The 20708-nt window shown below is 59.8% G+C and overlaps 1 protein-coding gene across 9 annotated transcripts in view; it reads left to right on the top strand.

Moving 5' to 3' along the window:
• The window catches only part of CASZ1 (castor zinc finger 1), a 154777-nt gene that overhangs the window by 115302 nt on the left and 18767 nt on the right, over nucleotides 1–20708 (top strand). For 8 of the 9 annotated variants that reach the window (XM_055419551.2, XM_055419545.2, XM_055419548.2 and 5 more), the window contains 5 exons: nucleotides 11730–12218; nucleotides 15131–15965; nucleotides 17336–17404; nucleotides 18988–19078; nucleotides 19832–19996. In XM_055419551.2, the coding sequence (XP_055275526.2) occupies nucleotides 11730–12218; nucleotides 15131–15965; nucleotides 17336–17404; nucleotides 18988–19078; nucleotides 19832–19996 (1649 nt within the window). The remainder of the gene's footprint in view (nucleotides 1–11729; nucleotides 12219–15130; nucleotides 15966–17335; nucleotides 17405–18987; nucleotides 19079–19831; nucleotides 19997–20708) is intronic. The other variant, XM_055419544.2, reaches the window with a different exon arrangement.

The raw sequence follows: 20708 nt of genomic DNA, 5'->3' as shown, positions 1-20708 counted from the left end.
GAACCCTTGTGTAGTTCGGGGCTGATGGGCCCTGGGGGGCTGGGGGGCTTGTCGCCAAGGCTGCAGGAAATTCAACTTTTTAAACACAAATAAGCAGTGTGATCTGCTGGTCATGAGAGGGCCTAGATGAGGAATTGGGTTTCTGGATTTGTTTGGTCCTGACAAGTGAGTGACCTAGGCTTTAGACAAGTCTCTCAGCCATCTTGGGCCTCAAAGCCCTTCTGGTTCTAAAGTTCTATACACATGTAGGTCAGCTTCTGCCCCGAGAACTGCCACCCTTGGAAGCGCCTTGTCCAGCCAGGGGAGCTTGCCAGGCCACGGCAGGCAGGGGAGAAGCTGGGGATTCTAGAAACAGTGGATTAGGATGAGCAACCTGCCCCCAGTTTGCCCACCTCAGAGCACAGCGGTCAGAAGGTCTCTGTCCCCACCTGCCCTCCTTGGGGCCCTGCCTTCCGCAGTCCTCCTCCTCCTAACCCCCAGCACACCCTCGCTGCCCCTGACGCTGGGTAACTCAGTCAGCCTCCTCTGGCCAGGGCATTGGAGCCCCTGTCATTCTTTGCAGCCTGGCTCCTGAGCAGAGTAGCTGCACACTTGGGAAGTGTCACTCTCCCCTCACCAAGAGTCCTTCATCTTGGGGCAAGGGGTGGAGTCCCAAAGAACTGTGCCTGGGAAAGAGGGAGAGGGAAAGCTGCTGGCTCTTCTCCATGTCTTTGGGGCAAAGTTTGTGCCCAGATCTCGGGCAGTACTGAGGGCCTTGGGGCCCTATCCTCCCCTGGCTGGCTGGGTCTGCAGGGGCCTTGCAGGGAGGCAGCAGCATGGCCAGGCACCGTGAAGGCCCAGCTTAGGCGAGTTCCTGCCCTCTATGCACGCCAGCAGCCCAGGAACCTGATCCCAGGAGACATGAGGTTGGAGAGAACCTCTCAGCTCAGTCCAGCGTCTCGCCTCCATGCATGGCTTGCAGCCGCTCCCGTCAGCCCGTGCAGCTATGATGTGGAGGAACCAGCAGGGGAGCTGGTGCCAGGACCTGGTGTGGCTGCTTGCCTGGGGCCAGAGGCTGCTTTCTGGGCTTGACGTTGGTCCAGGCTGTCAATGGTGGGCACCAGGGTGGAGGGAGACTACGGCAGAACTAGGATCCCCAGGCAGGCGGGAGGGCAGGTTGGCTCATGGAGACCCAAGGGAGTTGGAGAAGGCCAAGAGAAGGGTGGGGACCACTGCCATGGTCCTCATGGTGGCCCCACACTAGACCATTTGCTCTGCTCTCGTGGGGAGAACCTGAGTTGGGGATGCCATGCTGAAAAACACTTTGGAGAACTAACATTCTGTGGTGAGAACAGTGACTGCAGAGAGGCTCTCCTTGAAGAGGAAGGGCAGGCGAGGGCAGCAAGACTGGCCATGAGCTCTGGGTTAAAAGAGGATAGCCTGGGAGAGCACCCAGCCACATAGCCTCTGACAACCAGGGCCTGGGGGGTCTGCAAGAATTGAGAGGGCAGCTTGGGGAGCCAGTGTGTCCAGGGCCCGCCCAGTAGTACCTTGGTACCCATCACCTGGTCAGCGTGGGATAACACCCGTGGCCACTCAGCGTTCCTGTGGTCCCTCCTTCCCCAGCTCCCAAGTCTTTGAGGAAACAGTACAGAGCTCACTGGCCTCGTCCAGGTGGAGGCCCTCCTCTCTCTGAGGCTCCTCTCTCTGAGGTTCCTCCCTGGTTCTCTGCTGTCCCCTTCCCCCATCCCTCAGGATCTCTGCCCCCTACCCCCGCCCCCAGCCCAGGCATCTAAGTATCTAGGTAGAGTTTGTGGAGGGAGAACAGGAGAGGCGAAAGATGAGTGGCCTGGCCTTAGGCCAGCCCCCCAGGGCTGGCTCCCTGCGGACCTTTGCAAATTAAGGGCCCATCAGTGGGGCCCACTTTGGCCTAGCCAACTGGGTGCTTCCTCCCTTCAGGCGGGGCCCAGCGATAGTGGGCCAGCTGGTCTCCACCTCCCAGAGGGTGGAGAGGAAGGCTCCCACTGAGTCTTTACTCATGCTTAGTAGAGGCCAGGGGCTTCGGAACAGTTCTCAGCACTGAAGTACCGCAAGCACAGGAACAGGGAGAGGTCCCTGCCTGACTGGGAGAGAAGCCAGAGTGGCCGGGGTCCAGCCGCAGGAATGAATAGCTGCAGGGTCTGGTGATGCCCACAGGACCAGGGTACCCAACAACCCCTCCCTCCCCCAGTCAGGTCCATGCCGGCATTGGCTGGGTGTGACCAGGGCACTGGACTCCCAGCAAGGGCCCGGGGCCAAACTGGGTGCTGGCATCACAGAGCCTCTGCAGCCTAGCTCGGTGGACTTACTGTGGCTATCAGATCGCCTCTCCTGTTCCCCCCACTCCCAGCCTGCCACCCAGGATCCTGGCGGGGCTGGTGGCCCCACACAGATTCCAGAAGGGCCTCCCAGCAGCCTTCTCATCCCCTCCCTCCTGTCCATCCTCAGCTTCTCACCCTCCAGGCCCGGAGACTCCCCGGCCCAGCCCTGGCCCGGTCCTCTGTCCCCCCTGGCTTCACAGTCGCATTTTGCTGCCAGCGCAGGGCACTGAAAAACTGCTGGCACTGCCAAAAACCCTGTGTGCGCTATGACTCCCCAAACATCCCTTTATTTTTATTGTTCTGTTAATTACTGTTTAAACTTTAATAAGTCACTTCGTCAGGAGGGGGGACCTGCCGTGAGCTTTTCTGTGCAAACACGGGCCCGGGAGTGACTCGGGTGTAATATAACCCTTTATGCGATGTGGGAATGTTTAGATTGTAACAGAAACTTGTTATTTTAATGACAGTTGTGGGGTAGGGGGTGGGCTGAGCACCAGTGAGGAGGAGGGTGGGCGCAGCCCTGCTCCACTCGCATCCCGAGAGGGCTGGGGTAGCCTGACCACAGACTACCCCAGGGGTGCTCCCATGTGGCTGCCGCTGAAGGTCGAGGATACCGTGGGGCCCTTCCTGGGCTGCCCATGGTCAGGCTCACAAGGGAATGGGATGCGTCCGGAGAGATGCTCAGGGACTCCAGGGTGGGAGTGCCCCAGGAGAAAGTTGAGCTTAGGGTGCAGGGGAAGGCGGGAAGAGGCTGAGACCTCCCAGATCTCTGGGCAAAGGCTGGGCCGTGCAGGGCTGGACTCTGTGCTGACCTCAGCAGCCCTTCCTGCTCCCGAGACAGGGACCCTGTCCACAGTCACCATCCAGTACGGTGGCAGGCACCCTGCTGCGCAGCACTGCACCAGACATGTCACCCTACATCCTCATTTTCAACAACCCTGCATCTCAGGTGAGGACATGGATGTCCAGGGCAGAGATGTAACTTGCTTCAAGTGGCAAGTTTTTAAGAGAGGGACCAAGTTTCTAGGACTTCCCAGGTGGTACTAATGGTAAAGAACCCGCCTGCCAATGCAGGAGACGTAAGAAATGCAGGTTTGATCCCTGGGTCTAGAAGATCCCTTGGAGGAGGGCACGACAACCCACTCTAGTATTCTTGCCTGGAGAATCCCATGGACAGAGAAACTGGCAGGGTACAGTCCATGAGGTTGGAAAGAGTCAGACGTGACTGTAGCGATGTAGCATACACACCAAGTTTCTAATGTCAGTTTATCTTATTTGGAAGCTTCTAAAGGCCAGCTGCCCAGGTGTGGCTCAGCAGGGTGAACGCCGTCCCAATCCGCCCTGGGAACCAGGGTCATCCCCCTCTTGGGACTGGGCTTACCCTTCAGGCCCCTCCACCTGCCCCAGCCCTCAGGACGAGGGTCTGAAAGGTAATGGGGCCATGAAAATAAGGATCATCCTTAAGTCTTAAGCCACTTGCCCTCTTCCTCACAAGGTTTGGCTCCATCTCAGGGAGTTAGGGGTTCAAGTGCAGGGTCAGGGTGGTAGTGGCCAGGACACCCCTTCTCGCTGTGGTAGCCCTGATCCTTTTCCCCTCGAAGCATTCCTGCCCCAGACCCACTTCTGCAGGAGGTGACACCTGGAGAGGGAGCCTCTCCCCGGCACCGTGAGTCTCCAGCGTGGACCCCTGCGATCTGGACAGTTTCCTGCTTCATTTTCATTTGTTCATCCACAGAGCTGAGTGTCCGCTCTGGGACAGCCCTGGAGTCCTCAAGGGCTCATGCCTGACTGGGGTTAGCGAAGGGGTGTGGGGGGAGCGTGACAAGGGGGCCCAGCCCCTGCCCAAGCTGGGTGTTCCCGGGGCTCTGTCTGGCCCCTCCTCTCCCTCTGTGGCTGTGACCCTCGGGGGCCCCTCCCCGCCTCCTGCCAGGCAGGGCCCAAGGTTCAGGGCTCTGGCTCCCTCTCACTGGGGGCTGGAGGCGGCAGCAGCCCCCCAGATGGCAGCGGCAGCGTGGGCCACGAATCGCTGAGGTTTTCCTTTTCCGAGCAGCGCGTTTCCCTAAATTGTCTTTGACTGCGTGCATGGGTAATGAAAGTTTATGCCCTTGTTAGAAGGACAGGCGGCCAGTTCCAGTTAGAACTGGGGCTCTCTCCCGGCCAGCCCCCCGCCCCCTCCCCCCGCAGGAGCGAGAGCGTGAGCGAGTGTGCGTGCGCGCACACCCCCCATCCCCGGTGGATAAGAAGGCTGTTAGGGGAAGGGAGAGGGGACGGAAAAAAAGGAAAAAAAAAATTTCCATATTTGTGTAAGTTGCTTTAAAAGCATTTTATCATGTCATAAAAAAGGGAAAGTACTCTCAGAAATTGATCCTCTCCGCCAGCCCATTGGACAGAAGGACGTTGGGATGTTAATGGCCATCCTGCTCCAGGGTGGCTTATTAAAAAATTTATACATAAATGCTTAAAATTGCATAAATTATTTAAAAAAAACCAACAAAGTAAGCAATTTGAATTCCCTCCTCTCCTCCCCTTGGCTCGGTCCCACTTCTGCGTCCCCCCTTTCCCAAGCCCTCATCGTGGTCCTCCCCGGGGTCCCGGGCTCCGTCCCCTCCTCTGGGCATCCCCCCATTTTTCCACTTCCCACCGCACCCCCAGCACCGTCCACCCTGCCCTCCTCCGGGGTTTCCCTGCCTCACCCACAAATTAACACAACAGCACACTCACATGCACACGCACTAATAAAAACACCACTAATAATGCCCCAAATCGCAGAATTAAATATTAAGGCCAGAGGAGGCGGACGTGGAGAGGAGCAGCCGCCACCGTAGCCGAACTTGGAGCTGATGAGTGTGTGTCTCGCAGGCGTGGAATGTCACCCACACATCCTGGAGACTGGAGTGGGGAGTTTTATGATGGTTTTTCATTGATTTGTTTCCCCAGCGCAGCTGCCGACCTCTATTGAGGGACAAACATAATCAGCACTGACGCAAATTAGATGGTTATTCGTTTTGAAAATTGACAGAAAAACAATAAAAAAGATGAAATGCTCCCAAATCAATAGATATAATGAAATTCAAATAATCCGAGAGATGAGGTCTCCATGGCAACTGATAATGTGGAAAAGAAAACAATTTAATAAAGGACAGACACACTTTGAAAACAGATTGGGCCCCGGGAGGGGGGCGGGCTGGCGGGCGGAGGGCTGGAGCGCGGGCTGGCGAGTGAAGGATCACTGTCCGTCCCAAGGACACCCGCCATAATTAAGCGAGGCTTTCGGCCCCAGAAAGTGCAGATTCAGGTTTTAATACACAAAATTATTTCAGGAGCAGTGAATCGGAAAGTCGTTTGTAATGACCTTCCTGAGAGGCCCGGGCGCAGGGCATGTTGGAGGCTGGGCGGCCGGGCCGGCTGAGTTATGGCATATTTGTGTTTTTATAGTGCGGAGGGGAGGGGGTGGGGGGGAGGGGGGGAGAAGGTTAAACAGTATTTACAGCTCAGTTGTTTTCAGAGAGGAAAGAGAAATAGAGTTCATGGGGAGATGCAGCGGGCAGGCGGGCGGGTGAGCCGGGGAGGCCTCTGGGCGAGGTGGGAGAGGCGGTGGGCCTGGGCGGGTCTTCCGCCCTCCGACTGCCTGGCCTGGCCTTGGGGACCCTCAGAGAATGCCAAGAGTGGCCCCCCACCCCCGTTCCTGGTGGGGGCCTTCTAGGTCTGAGGCCTCTTTGGGGACGGGGTGGGAGCCTGTGTCCAAGCTCTGTGCGCATCCAGCCACATCTCCTCAAGTGAGAAGGTGAGGCATTCCTGAGGCTGCTGCAGAAAGCTCGCCTCGCCGGGCATCCTCCTGGGATCTGCATCGAAGCCGGTCACTCCTCCGGATGGCGCTGCCCTCCTTGAGTCATGTGCTATATCTGGGGGTGTGCCCAGCCTTGGGTACAGGGGATGAGGGCCTGTCAGTGGCCTGGGGCTGACAACCTCCCTGCCCCATCCTTGGGCACTGCCTCCCTGCCTCCTACACACAAAAGGGAAAAGCTTGGCCCTTTGGGGTTTGGCAGAGGCAGGGGCCACAGAAGGGGAAGGCACCCAGCTGAACCCCCTCCTGGTCCCACTGCCCTCCAGAGCCGCCTGCCTGGGCAGGGTGGCGCAGGCACTGAGAGCCCGGCCCTGGGGGCTCACCCCTTCCTCAGGTGTGTCCCCCTCGGGCTGCAGGAGCCGCGTTCGTGCATCCATGTCATGACGCACGCAGCACAGCCTGTCTCCGGGCCGCTGTGTGTGTACACATGTGACTATAATATGATTGTACAAATACTGAGACGCCCGAGTGTGTGTGTGCGCGCGCAGTCTGCGTGTGCGCTGTGTGTGTGTGTTTTAAATCTCCCCTGGGTGGTAACTCTTTTTTTTTTCTCCCCTTCCTGTTTGGCTGTGACCTGGGGGAGATTGATGGCCAGCCTGTGCGGTGGATGCTAACAGTTTCCCTGATTTATAGAGTTACTTACGCTAAGTGAGGCCACTTAGACGCGTCTGGATAGTAAACCTTTTAACTGGACTAAAAAATCATAATAAATAAATAAACAAAGGGGCACACGTAGGGCCCAGCAGCTGCCCCCCCCCAGTTCCCCACCTGGAGCTGTGGGGACTAGGGGGCCCGACTGAGGGCCTCGAGGAGCAGTGGCTGCTCCTCTCTGCCAAGTGAGGCGCAGGATTGGGCCCAAGAGGGAAGGAAGGACACCCCTGTTCTCCTAGGGCACAGGTTGTGTCTGGGGAGACGGGGCTGAAACTGTTAAGATGGAACTGGGCTGCGTGGTGAGGGGAGGAGGGAGGCAGAAGGATGGTGGGGCCCCGAGGGAGCTCATGGGGGAGCAGAGCTGGGACAGGTGTCTCTAGTAACCCTTCCTTGCTTCCTAGACTCGCCACTCCTGTGGCACCGAGACTTTTCACCGCAGTGATCACACTTGTAATGACTTGAGCGAGTGTCTGCCCCCTGGTCTAAATTGAACCGTCCATCCTGCAGGACCCAGCGCAGTCCGCTTGCTCATGTCGTATCCTCGGAATTCACCCCCAGGCACCCCAGCCCTGGGGCTGGTGGCCCGTCAAGTACAAGTCCTTAGGGGTGGCAGGGAGGCTCCGAAATTCTGCCACCCTGGTTGGGAAGCTGTGGGAGGTACACTTAGGGTCTCAGATGGTGAGACGTCTGAGTCCAGCTCTCGCACAGATGCTGGATGACCGTGACAGTTGACAGCCTCATTGGGCTCTGCTTTTTCATCCGGAAACGGACAGGACGATGGCCGTGCTGGGATGGGGGTGGGTGTGTCACTGAGGCTCGGAGTTGTTGCCCAGTGCTGTCCCCAGCACAGGGGAGGTGCTCAGGGTGCCAGCTACCATATTGCTCTATGCTGTGTGGGCCAGGGCGGCCACCAGAGTGGCCTAGCAGTGCCCGTGGCCCCCGAGCCACCTGGCAGCAGATAGGCCAGCCCCCTGGACCACCCCCACCTGAAGGGACAGGTGCCTGGCCCCTGCCTCGCCACTTCTTGATATACAGCGGGCATTAGGCCGCCCAAAGGGGACACTGCATCCTTAGGAAGAAATATGTCCTCATTTTTCTTAAACACCGTTTCCACTGAGTGAAATGTTTAGAAGGGACGCGCAGGGAGAACTTTATTTCCTACCAGGGAGTTCAGAGCCACCAGGCAGAGCCCATAAAGCACCCGGAGCCTGGTAGCTGACAGTCCGCCCGGCCCCAAAACACATTACTCACCGGTGGGGAGGGGCTGCCAGGCCTGCCAGCCCCTGGGGACCAGCCCCCACCCCACCCCCCCCAGGCAGGAAGGGTGACTCTGAGACCCAGTCGTGGGCATTGGGCACTGGAGCCTCCAGTCCCCTTAAGCCCAGGCTACCCAGGGCTAGGAAGGACCTGGCCCTGACCGGGCGAGGAGGTGGAACCAATCCAGCGCCCCCTTAGTCCCCAGGGATCAGGGATGAGGGGCCCAGGTGCAGCTAGAGGAGCCCCCTCCCTCCCCCAGAGCTGGCAGGAGCCCTGGCCTTCCCCAGCCTGTGGAGGGAGCGATGCGGTTCCTGCCATAACGGGCCCTTCTCCTGAGGCCCTCCCTTCATTCGGTTTCTGAAGCTGGCTGATTTGCATATTTATAAATATCAGTAAATTATTTATTGTAGCAATCTGCTGCACCATTTTACCCATCACAGTTAACACTTTAGGGGGCTCTGTGTTATGGGAACCAGGAATGGGGGTGAAGAGGAGATGGGCAGGAGTGGAGAGGAGCCCTCTCGGGGTGGCCTGGGACTTCCTGGAGCCTCCAGAGCCGCCACGGGGACATGGTGGCAGCCCCGCACCTTGCTGCACCCCGGCTTTCGTGCGCTCGGGCTCTGGAGTGTCTTCACGGCTCCAGGGTCAGCTTCCTCCGCTGTCAAATGGGACGACGGCAGTACCTGCCTCACGGGGTCATGGTGAGACACCGTGAACTAGCACCCAACAGGTGCGAGGACAGGCCTGTTCTTGCCCCTCCCTTTCTCCACCCTGAGCAAGACCCCTCACCTTGGAGACAGAGCTGCCTGCAGGGGGCTTGTTGAGTTTGGAGCCCCTGGAGGGGAGGCTCAGACTCTGGGAGCCAGGGAAGGGCCATTTGTTGCCCACAGCCTGGCCCTCCAGCCTCTCCTGTCCCCCCACCAGCAACTTCTTCTGGCAGGTGTGGTTTCCTGCTCTAGGGATCTCGTGCCCAGAGGTGGCACCACACTTGCCTGTTTGTCCCCTCCCAGAGCTCAGCTGCCTTTCCCCAGATGCTTGACGGTCAGGACCTGTGCTTGGCACAGACAGGCACCCCATCACCTTAGTCCTGCAACCCTTTCATGGGGGGAGAGCTCGCTCAGAACCCAGAGCTTAGAGAGGGGCAGAGCCAGGCCCTGAACTCATGACTGTCTGCCCCAGAGGCCAGGCCACACCATGGTGCAGTGCTGCCTCCCAGGGCTCACCCTGGCCCATCCAGCATCCCTGGGGCCAGAGGTTGCAGGCTGGGAGACGCCCTGGGCTGGCTGCCCACAGGCAGATACCGGCCTGCTCCTTTCCCCGGGGCCCAACTGGGCCCACTGCAGCCGCCCTGCCCCTCGCCTCCTCTCTGGAGCCGGGTCTTGGGTTAGCGGTACGGGAGTCCCCGCGCCTTCCCACCCTCCAGCCCAAGCCGGCCTCCTGGGCAGTATTGTTCCCAGAGGAAGTTTCCAGTGTAAATAGAGCAGCGGGCAGGCTGGTGGCGGGAAGGAGATGAAAGGGGCAGTGACAGGGCCGGGGACGGATGGCTTCCTCCCATTGAGGCCCGGCCACGGCGTTTATATTTTAGGGAAGAAAGTCAGGGGAATGTTTACATGGACAGGAGCCTGGGGTCAGACCACGAGGGGGGTAGTCTGCAGGTCCCAGGGTCCTGAAGGAGGGGTAGAGGAGAAGGCCCCACGGGATGGGCTGGAAGGCGGGCGGGCAGGCAACTTGAACCTCAACTCTTACACACATACACACCCCCCTCTATTTACCGCCCCAGACTCTCACGCGTGTGCACTTACAAGGAAGGCCTGCTTTTGCCTCCTGCCATGCACCCCAGGCCTACATGCCTTCCCCACCTCCACCCCTGGGAGCAGCGGGAGTCAGAGGGAGGGCAGCATCTGGAAGGCAGGTGGGCTGGGGCAGAGCAGCAGCTGGAGGGCAGGTGTCGGGGGCGTGGGCGGAGCCATGGGGCCTGCGGGTGGGGGTTGGGCCCCCCGGCACACAGCTGCAGCACAGCTGGTGGGGGCCCACGAGGGACTGAGCCAGGCACACGGCCGTCATCAGGAAAGGGTGGGCAGGGCTGGGTGGGCCCAAGTGCCAGGAGGCTCCAGGATGGGTGGGGGCCCAGGGACGGGGTGTCACCAGCAGCAAGTGCAGCCCTGGGAGCTTCTGCTTCCCTCTTCCTTGGGATAAATATTTATAGATTCATTTGCCGTCTGCCATACACACTTGGCTGCTTACCTCCTGGTAAAAATAGAGCAGGCTCCCCCACTCCCACCCTCCTTCTCTACCAGGGCTGGGGGCAGAGAGGCCCAGGTGCGGCCTGCCCCCCATAGGCCTGCCTGAGGAAGCCTGGTGTCACAGAGCCTGGTGGCTGGCCTGGGGGTCGGGTGGGATGGCGTGATGAGGGGCCCCACCAATGATCCTTGAGAAAGAGCCCACAATGGTGCTTGGAGACTTGGGTGTGGGCAGTGCAGACTTGGAGATGGGGACAGACATGGGTAGAGTGGGCATCTGGCTAGGGCGAGAGTGGGGCTCGGAAGAACCAGGGCCGCAGGCCTGGGAGGACTGGGCGGCTGGCTTCCAGACAAGGACCTGGGGCTGCCGGGCACTGTCTGTATCAGGGGACCACCGTCTGTGTGCGCAAGCCAAGTCTTCCTCCAGATGAGGTCCTGGCCCAAGCGTGCCCATCTCTGTCTGAGTCAGCCTCTTGGTGGGCTCCAGGCCTGTGTTTTTAGGCTCTTGATCATTATAGTGAAGCCCCTGGGAGCAGAGTCCCTCCCCTGGCTTAGCCTTTTGAGCTGTGTGGAGGCGTGGCCATGCCCACCCCCAGGGAGCCCTGCCATCTAGAGGCTTCGATGGGGCCCCCTGTGTGCAAAGGGAGTGTAAGCCATGACTGTGTCTGCTGTGGCCACCACCCCACCCCTGGCACTGCCATGTAGGAGCTCGCTGAATGGATGGGTGGACAGACAGATGGACCAATATACAAATAAACCGGTGTAGGTGTGTTAGCTTTGGTTGGCATTTGTGGCAGGTTCCAGCTGTATGGGGTTGGTCTTACCATTCCCCCCGCCAAGACCCTGGGTGCCCTGCTCAGTGGCCAAGAGGGAGGTGGCCAGTGCCCAGGCAGCCTGCTTAACAGTTCCAGGCTGTTTGCATCGCGCTGTCATGCTCAGGGATGAGGCACTAGAACGGCAGCCTCTGGGCATTCTGCTGGGGATCTGAGGAATCCCAATCTATTCCTGCTTCTCAGATCTGGAAAGTGGGCTTCCTGGGGCCAGCCAGGCCCCCCAGGGCTGCAGGAGTTGGCCGAGGCAGAGTGATATCCTGAGGCACAGCTGGCCTGGCTCCCGGGGCCAGACACGGGGAGGAAGTGCCTCCAGGAGCCAGGGCTAAGAAGAAGACTGCTGCTGTGCATGAAGCCGTTCGCTCATTCATTCATTTACAGGATATTTCTGAACCACGTAGTCCATGCGAGGCTCTGAGAATAGAACCCGCAGTCTAGTGAGGAGACAGACGTGCCCTGGTCTCAGGGCACTGGGGTGGAACGTGACTGGGGAGACCTCTGGCTTGGGGGATGTGGGGCTATTGAGGTGGGTGGCGGTGCCTCTGACCCCTCTCTTCCATCCCCACAGCTGAAGGCACCCGGTGCACTGACCCGCCCGCAGGAAAGCCCGCGATGGCGGCCAAGCGCAAAGGCGGCCTGAAGCTCAACGCCATCTGCGCCAAGCTGAGCCGCCAGGTGGTGGTGGAGAAGGGCGGGGAGGCCAGCGCCCACGCCGAGGGCAGCCCCCTGCGGCCCCGGGACAAAGAGCACAGTGGCCCCGAGTCCGGGGTGGCCCGGGCCCCCCGCAGCGAAGAAGACAAGAGGCGGGCGGTGATTGAGAAGTGGGTCAACGGGGAGTACAGCGAGGAGCCGGCACCCGCGCCCGTGCTGGGGCGGATCACCCGGGAGGGCCTGGAGCTGCCACCCGAGGGTGTCTACATGGTCCAGCCCCAAGGCTGCAGCGACGAGGAGGACCACGGTGAAGAGCCCCCCAAGGACGGCAGCGTCCTGGAGGAGAAGGACTCGGACAGGGCAGCCGCCAAGGATGACGGTGGCCCCAGTGCCAAGCAGGCTTCAGGTGGGTATCTCAGCCCTGGACAGAACAGAGCCCCACAAGGAGGAGGAGTGGCGTGTCTGCAGAGCACGCCCTCTGCCCGCACTCTTGCTCCAAGTAGTGACCCCCTCTTTCGGGTCCACGGAGGACTCCTGAGCAGGTGGGGGCTTGGGCCAAGGTCGCCACTGGCACGGGGGAGAGGAGTCGGGCAGGGCTTGGGGTGGAGGTGGTGTGGCAGGGGTGAGAAGGGAAGGGCCTGAGAAAGCAGCTTTGCAGATGCGTGAGCAGGGCTGCGATAAGCTGCCGAACACGCAGTGGGTCTTCAGGAAGACAAATGAACGGGTGGACAGGCAGATGGATGGATGGATGGATAGTGTGTGGGTAGATGGCTCGCCACAAGTACCTGCTTGGGAAGGAGCCTATTGGGGGGCATGGTACCTGGATATGCAGAGAGGGACAGCCAGCCAGCAGATCCCATTGCACCCACCTGCCCCAGACGCGGTCCCCTGGCTGACCTCTCTCCCACGAGACGGCTAAGGCCTGGCTCTTCTGGGGTCCACGTGTCCTTAGATGCAGAGCAGCCCTGAGCTCCTTCTGGTCTGTGGAGGGAGGACCTCAGTTCTGGGTAGGAGGGGGCACGGCCAGGGCTGGAACTTGGGGCCCGGGCTCTCCTCAGTTCCCCAGCCTCCTTGCAGCGGGTGCCTAGCATCCCGAGCCTCCCCTTCCCCTGCAGCGAGGGGCGCATCTCCTCCCTGTGCGGGGAGCCCTGCGCAGCCACATAATTATGCATATAAGATATAAACAGAGCTGTTTAATTATCCTTCGCCACATCAGTGACAGAGTAATTAACAAACATTGCAAGATCAATGAGGAAAAGTGTGACCTTCAGTTTCCTCTGATAGGAAAAGCCCTTGCCGTTCCCAGACACAAGGTGACTGCGCTGGGCCTGAGGAGTGGGGAGGGACAGGACCGGGGCCACTGTCCCTTCAGCGCCTCGGTTCCTCCCGGGGGAGTGGCGAGCCAGCACAGCAGGAGGCAGGGCTGCAAACTGACGGTGGCCTCCTGGCTCCAGGCCTCACCCCCTCGGGTTTGGGATAGCAGCGGGATGGCAGCATGACGCCAGGCAGCCTGCTCAGCCTGGGGCCTGGAGCTGGGCAGCCAGAGCCCAAGCTGCCCACCGTGGCCTTGGGAATGCAGGCCTCTGGGCTGCCCCCGGGACCCCTGCCTGGCCCCTTCCCTGCTCTAAGCCGTCTGCCCTTCAAAGCCTTCTGATTCTCTGCCATATATAGCGAGGGCTCAGCTGCCTCCAGCTATTTTTAGCCCCTTTCCCTGGTCCCTGAGCCACTGAATCTAGCATCCAGAGCCCACCCTTCCCAGGCCGGATCCCCCACCCCAAGTGGCTTGAGGTCAGGATGGCAGCCTACCAGCCAGCCAGCCCAGGGGGACAGCCATCTGTCGGTTCCTAGAGTCACTCTCCCCACCTTGGGGGCCAGGTGCTGTCCATGACTGTCTGTCCTCACCCAGAGGGCCCCAGACCCCACAGAACTGCTCTCCTCCCCTCCTCCCAGGAGCGCGGAGGCTCTGTCTACATGCTACTAGGTTTTCTCTTCTCTCGGAGCCCAGCCCGGCTCTCAGACCACCTGAGCCCGCTGCTGGGTGCTGGTCACACCTTTCCCTGGCTGTGCTGTTAGGACCCCCCGGCCTGGGGTCCTGCTGCTCTGTGTGCCTGGGTGTGCAGGCTCAGACAGGAGTAGAGAGAACACGCACGTCCTCTGGGGCCCGACGAGTCTCACCCACCTGAGTGTCCCCACCCCTGACTCGGGGCGTGGTAGAGCAGGTGGTTGGCATTAGTGAGTGCACAGGAAGGTGCGTCTTGCGGGAGGGGGCATCCCATAGGCTTGCAGTGGTGGCACATTGTGTGTGGAAGGGGGCTTGTCTCCAGGGAACAGCCCCAGGCCAAATGGGACCGTCTTGGGAAGCTGGATGTGGAGTTTGAGATGGTCTGGGCACACTTGTATGTGTGTCTCAGATGATCACTAGGACGTGAGCTTGTGAGAGTGTGTGTGCATGCACAGCCCCACGGGGAGGTGGCTGCGGAGGACTCCCCGTGTGCCCTGCCGTGGACGCTGGAGTGAGAGATGCGGACTGTCAGCCGCTGTGTCTCCGGCCCTGACTCTCCTCGGGGTGGCCTACCCTTGTGCGTGAACACGAGTGACCAGAGGGTGGCAGGGAGGTTTGTAAGCCTCCCCGTGTCATAAGTCTTGGCTGGGGTGGGGCCTTGAGGGAGTCTGAGCCTCACATCAGCAGGATTTCTGCCCCCTTGGCCCTGTTGTCTGGGGCCGTTAGTAACCTGGGGGAGCTGGAAGGGGCCGAGAGGACAGATTCTGAGGAGGCTTCAGGCAAGCCCCTCGTCCTCCTCTCGGGAATTAGGGGTTTGTGTGTCCATTTCTGGGGGGAGGGAGGGTCCTCCAGGCCAGGCCCTCCCCTGATGGTCCCCAGGGGTCCTCCTGACTGCCCAGCTACTGGCTCACAGCCCTACCTGTCCCCAGCCCCCTTTCCCACCCCCACCCCGGAGGCAAGTTGAGATCTGGCCTTACTTCCAGTAAAATGACTTCTCTTTCATATTAGGCCAAGGCGAGAGAGCGGAGACATTTATGAAACTTTGTTTAATGTACTGAAAAGCCATCGGCCAGAACATTTAGGAAATTGATTTTCCTGGCATTGATGAACTCGTTTTATTTTACCCCAGTATTAATTACTTTTTTTTTAAACAAATTAATTTAAGAGTCGTAAAACCTAACAAGTGAGCCAAATGTCCATAGATCATGTCCTGCTCCGCCCCCTCCCCAGGCCGGCCCCCTCCCTCTCTGGGGGTAGCCTGTCCCTTGGCTACCCTGCTTCCTCCCAGAGGTGACAGCCCCTCTCCTCTCCCATAGGAGAGGCCTCTTCGCTGCGGGACTACGCGGCCTCCACCATGACCGAGTTCCTTGGCATGTTTGGCTACGACGACCAGAACACGAGGGATGAGCTAGCCAGGAAGATCAGCTTCGAGAAGCTGCACGCGGGCTCCACCCCCGAGGCGGCCACCTCCTCCTCGCTGCCTGCCTCTGAGGACGCCCTCAGCAAGCGGGCGCGGTTCTCCAAGTATGAGGAGTACATCCGCAAGCTCAAGGCTGGCGAGCAGCTGTCCTGGCCGGCCCATGGCACCACGGCCGAGGGGCGGGCAGGCAAGGAGGCGCTGGGCCCCCTGCCCGGCTTGCGGCTTCCCAGTAGCACCGCGCATCTGGAGACCAAGGCCACCATCCTGCCCCTGCCCTCGCACAGCAGCGTCCCCATGCAGGGCCTGGTGGCCCGCGCCTCCAAGTACGACTTCTTCATCCAGAAACTGAAGACCGGCGAGAACCTGCGGCCCCAGAATGGGAGTGCCTACAAGAAGCCATCCAAGTACGACCTGGAGAACGTCAAGTACCTGCACCTCTTCAAACCCGGGGAGGGCAGCCCCGACATGGGCGGGGCCATCGCCTTCAAGACGGGCAAGGTGGGGCGCCCCTCCAAGTACGACGTCCGGGCCATCCAGAAGCCTGGCCCCACCAAGGTTCCGCCCACCCCCAGCCTGGCTCCTGCACCCCTCGCCAGCGTGCCCACTGCTCCCAGCGCCCCTGGGCCAGGCCCTGAGCCATCTGCCTCCCTGCCTTTCAACACTCCCGAGTACCTGAAGTCAACCTTCTCCAAAACAGACTCCATCACCACGGGGACTGTCTCCACTGTCAAGTAAGGCACGCGCCACCCTCACTGCCAGCCCTAAGTCCAGCACTGGGGTGACTCAGAGACCCACTTTCTGCCTCTGAAGCTCACACTTGTGAACACGTGCACCCGCACCTTGTGCACATCCACTGTGCACCCAGAGTCTCACACATGTACTTACACACACACTCACAGCCTACATAATCACTCACACCCAGTTCATGGACCCACACACTACACATCTTGCTGTGTGCACACACCCTCACACACACATACAGGCACACCTTGTTTGTGCTTCAAAGAGGTTGCGTATTTTTGCACACTGAAGGTTTGTGGCAACCCTGAGTTGTCAGCTGATGGTTAGCGTTGTTTAGCTGTAAAGCATTTGTTAATTAAGACATACGCATGGTTTTTTCAGACATAATACTATTGCACACTTAATGGACTAGAGTATGGCATAAGCATACCTTTTCTGTACTCTGGGAAACAAAATTCACGTGACTCGCTTCATTGTGAATGTCACTTGATCATGCTGGTCTGGAAGCGAACCTGCATCATCTCCAAGGTCTGCCTGTGCTTCTGTGCACTTGCTCACTGCTGACACACCTGCCACAGAGTACTGTAACCCCATCTGCCTACAACAGGCTTTCTCTGCCTGCCACCTTGAGGGTCAGCTGCGGGCTTATGGTTGACTGGGAAAACCCTACTCTGGGTTGGGGGTTCTGGGTTCCAAACTGGTGGCTTTGGCTCCTGGATTCAGAGCCTGGGCTGTGTGAATGGCAGCAGGAGATGGTAGGAGGCTGGGGCAGGCAGAACCAGCGCAAAGCCCTCGGCAGTGGTGAAATGACTGATGGATCCATGTGTGGGGCTGAGAATGCCTTTCCCCACAGCCATCCCTCTTGGGGGAGGGTCCAGAAACCTGAGAGCAGGTCTAGAGAGCCGCCCTCAGCATGGAGGGTGTCAGGGGTCTTTGCCGACCCCTCAGCCAGACTTGCTTGGCGCTGCTCTTGCCCTTTCCCCTGGAGTCTTCCCCAGTGGTCTCTGGTACTCCTCTTCAGCCAGCAGTGTCCTGACCTCCCTGTGTGTAAGAGGGGCCAGGCCCCAGCTTCCCAGGCTTCTTGAGGGTTGGACTCTAGGTCAGACCCATGTTCAGGGTGGAGCCCTCCAGCCCTGCCAGCTTGAGACAGCCTAGCCCTTGCTGAAGGTGGGCCAACTGAACCCAACTGTGCTAGTTTTCTGCTAAAGAACTTTTCCCATCCCACCTCAAGTGCCCCAGATGCTGCAGAGCAAGGGAGACAAGGGTCAGGACCACAGGGCAGGGAGCTGCCCCCAGACACGCCTGGGGCAGGAGGCCGCCTCGTCCACTCATCGGCTGTGCCCTGTGTGTCTCTCATCAGGAACGGATTGCCCACAGATAAACCAGCTGTCACTGAAGATGTAAACATTTACCAGAAATATATTGCCAGGTAGGCCCCTGGGGAGGAGACTGCCCTGAAGAGGTGGGTGGGGCAGGAATGCTGGGGACCGTGGGACCGCATGCCCATCTGACTGCTAGTATCAGCTGCCTGCTGCCTCCCCACCCCCACACACTCCTGCTTCCAGACTCCCTCCAGGGACTGCCCTCTGCTCCATCTCAGAGCCCCCGCCCCCTTCATGGGGTCCAGACCACAGGCCCTTAGGCAGCTTGGATCCCAGGCAGAACTCTGGTACCTGAAAGGGCCTGCTAGCAGGACCCGGCCACAGGTGAGCACAGGGCCCCCCTCCACAGCTCGTCCAGAGCCTTGGGGGGGTGGTGCAGGGAGGGCAATGCAAGCCACGAGTGGAACAGTAAGGGGATGAGAAGGGGTGTGGGCAGGCGGCCTCAGTGTGCAATGCCCCCCCTCCCCGGGCTAGACCTCGAGCCTCACCACCTGACTCCAGGCCTGCCCCTTTACCTCCTTAAGGCAGTGGACTTGGCAGGTGAAGAAACTTCACCTCATCAGATTCCCCAGCTCAGGCCCCCGGCAGGCAGTACCCGGTGGGGCAGCACCTGGCTGGGCCAGGCCCTGGCAGCCGTCTTTCTGCTGATCTCCGTCCCTCTCTGTGTCCCCCTCCTGTCCCTCCTTGTCTTTTCAGCTTTGCTGTGCTCTCTTTATTATTATTATTATCATTATTATTAGTGCCTCAGCAGATGGCTTTTTTGGCAGCTTCAGCTTAAATCTTTATTTGCAAGTGGTTCTCCCCATTAGACGGGGCTTGCCCTCACTCGCTCCACGGTGGGGCAGGCAGGCTGAGCCCACCACCTTGTTCACAGTTGTCACGGTGTGTTCTCCCTGGGTAGTCATTGTTCAGGCTGCGAGAGCCCCCACTCTGGCAGTGTTGCAACCCGGAGATGGCCCAGGGCGCTCTGGACCGCAGGCGGTGGTGGCCAGGCAGCTAGCAGGGGCTCCGGGCAGGGGAGTTGGCTGGAGAACATGCTCCCTACCATGAGAAGCCAAACAGATGCTGGGCTTTAAAAATTCATCACTCTGGACTGTTTCAAGTGTCGGGAAAACCCAGGACAGAGAGAGCCCTTTAACACTTCTCAGTCACAGAGCCCTGGGCTGGCCCGACTGGGGTCCCCAGCACCTGACCCAGCGCTGGGTGGGGAGTGGGATGGCAGCACCTGCAGAAACAGCGGCTGGGCCACCTTGGGGCTCATGCCTTCCCCACCTCATCTCATCCCATCCTAGGCTTCTTCCCCAACCCTGCTCTGGCCTCTGCCTTGGCCCCGCTTCCTCCCCCCAACGTTGGCGCCAGGCCTCTGTGCCCCCCAGCCCACCCTGGCATTCCCTCTTGGGGCAGATAAGGCTCAGTCTGCAGCTCAGTGGGTCTGGGATTCCCAGCGGCCCCGTCACTCTCCTTGGCCTTCTCAGCCTCTGCTTCACGGACACAGGGGCTATCTCTGCCCCTCCAGATCTCCACCCAGGGCCCCCACACCCCAGCAGCAGTCCTCTGGAGCCCAGGCACAGGCTGAGGACCCTGGAGCTGGCATCCAGAGAGGCCTGAGCCCACCCGCTCTTCCCTGCAGGTTCTCAGGCAGTCAGCACTGCGGCCACATCCACTGCGCCTACCAGTATCGCGAGCACTACCACTGCCTCGACCCCGAGTGCAACTACCAGGTACGTCCTGCGGGCACTGGCCCTGCTCCTACAGGCTGGCAGAGCAGCGCAGGAGCCTCCTGGAGGCAGGACAGGGTTGCTGGGTTCTGCTTGGGCCACCCGAACTTGACTTGGGCAGGAAGAGAGGCCAGAAAAACTTCCAGCCTGTCCACATTCCCAGATTGCTGCCCACGGGCGTCTGATGGGGTCTGGAGCCCTCTGCCTCCCCAGTAATAATTATTCGTGCTCCGGTGCACTGAGTCCACCATGCACCAAGGACTGCTAAACAGCCTGCGTACCTTGTCTAGTCAGTTCTTTCCAGTGTCCTCATGAGGCTCGTACTGCTGCCCCATTTTACAGATGACTATGTTGAGGTTCAGGTAGACTGTCCCTTATGTTCAAAGCTCATCCTCTGGTGAGTGCAGAGCAAGCGAGTGAGAGGGGAACGCAGTGGTCTGTCTCACCAGGGAGCCCAGCCTGGCAGGGCCCATTGGTGACACCAGACAAAATGAGTTGTCAGCTGTCAGAGGCCTTGGCTGAAAGGCCCGGCCCAATTCATCTTCTCTGCTTCCGGGCCTGATGATGGAGAGACGTGGAGAAAGTCAGGGAAGGGTCTGTGGTTCTGGAACATTCTAAATTATTCCCTCCCAAGTCCAGGGTGCTGGCCTTGGGGCAGTCTGGGCTGCCTTGACCCAAATAGAGTTCATTGTAAGGAGGACCAGAGGGCCCTGGGGCCAGGTGCAGCCTCCCACCCACCAGGCCCTCTCCTGGCAGAGGTTCACGAGCAAGCAGGATGTGATCCGGCACTACAACATGCACAAGAAGCGGGACAACTCCCTGCAGCACGGCTTCATGCGCTTCAGCCCGCTGGACGACTGCAGCGTCTACTACCACGGCTGCCACCTCAACGGGAAGAGCACCCACTACCACTGCATGCAGGTGCCCCGCCCCCGCCCTCGACCCCACCCTCCCCCGGAGGCTGGCCTGCCCGGGGCAGGGCACCTCCCCTTCTCCTTCCCCGGGGCTGGACGGTCAGAGGAGAGGGTCCTCCGGTGCTCAGGCTCGGTCAGTGCCGGGTGGGCCGGGGTGGGGCCTTCCCCATGGCCATACTTGGTGTGGGTGCAATTCAGCGAGCTGTTTATACAGACCGACATTTTTCAGGCTTTAACACCAAGAGCAGCATTGCAAATGGTTCCTGAGGAGGTTTTTGTTTAATTCTTTGTTTTAATGCCACGCAGAGTCTGGGCTTTTTCAAGGTGTCAGGTCCAGGGGGAGCGACTTTGGGTTGCAAATAGCAGCCGCCGCGCCTCCCCCGATATTTGTCAGGGGGTTGTTATGGCCTCTGTGAAACAAGCTAGGCCAGGAGGAGAGGGGGGCTCGCTCTCCGGGCTCTGAGATGGTGCAGACACTGGCACAGCCCAGCCCTCAAGAGTGTTCGGATTCCACTGGTTTTTACTCAATATGGCAACGCTGCCTGCCTTGGCCCAGCTCGGGTGGGGTAGGGAGGGCCCGGTGCCAGGAACTGTCCGCCAAGCAAGTCCCTGGGCTAAAGGTGACCGCCAGGCCCCTGGGTCCAGCCCTGCTCACTCAGGGGGCTTCAGAGGTAGAGCCACAGATTGGGGACCCAAAAGCTACATCCTGTAGCACAGGA

Source organism: Moschus berezovskii, chromosome 17 (genome assembly GCF_049115385.1).
Source record: "Moschus berezovskii isolate FMDL1 chromosome 17, NW_MosBer_1.0, whole genome shotgun sequence".
Lineage (NCBI taxonomy): Eukaryota > Metazoa > Chordata > Mammalia > Artiodactyla > Moschidae > Moschus > Moschus berezovskii.
The sequence above is the reverse complement of the archived record's forward strand: the minus strand, read 5'-3'. Positions and strand labels throughout refer to the sequence as shown.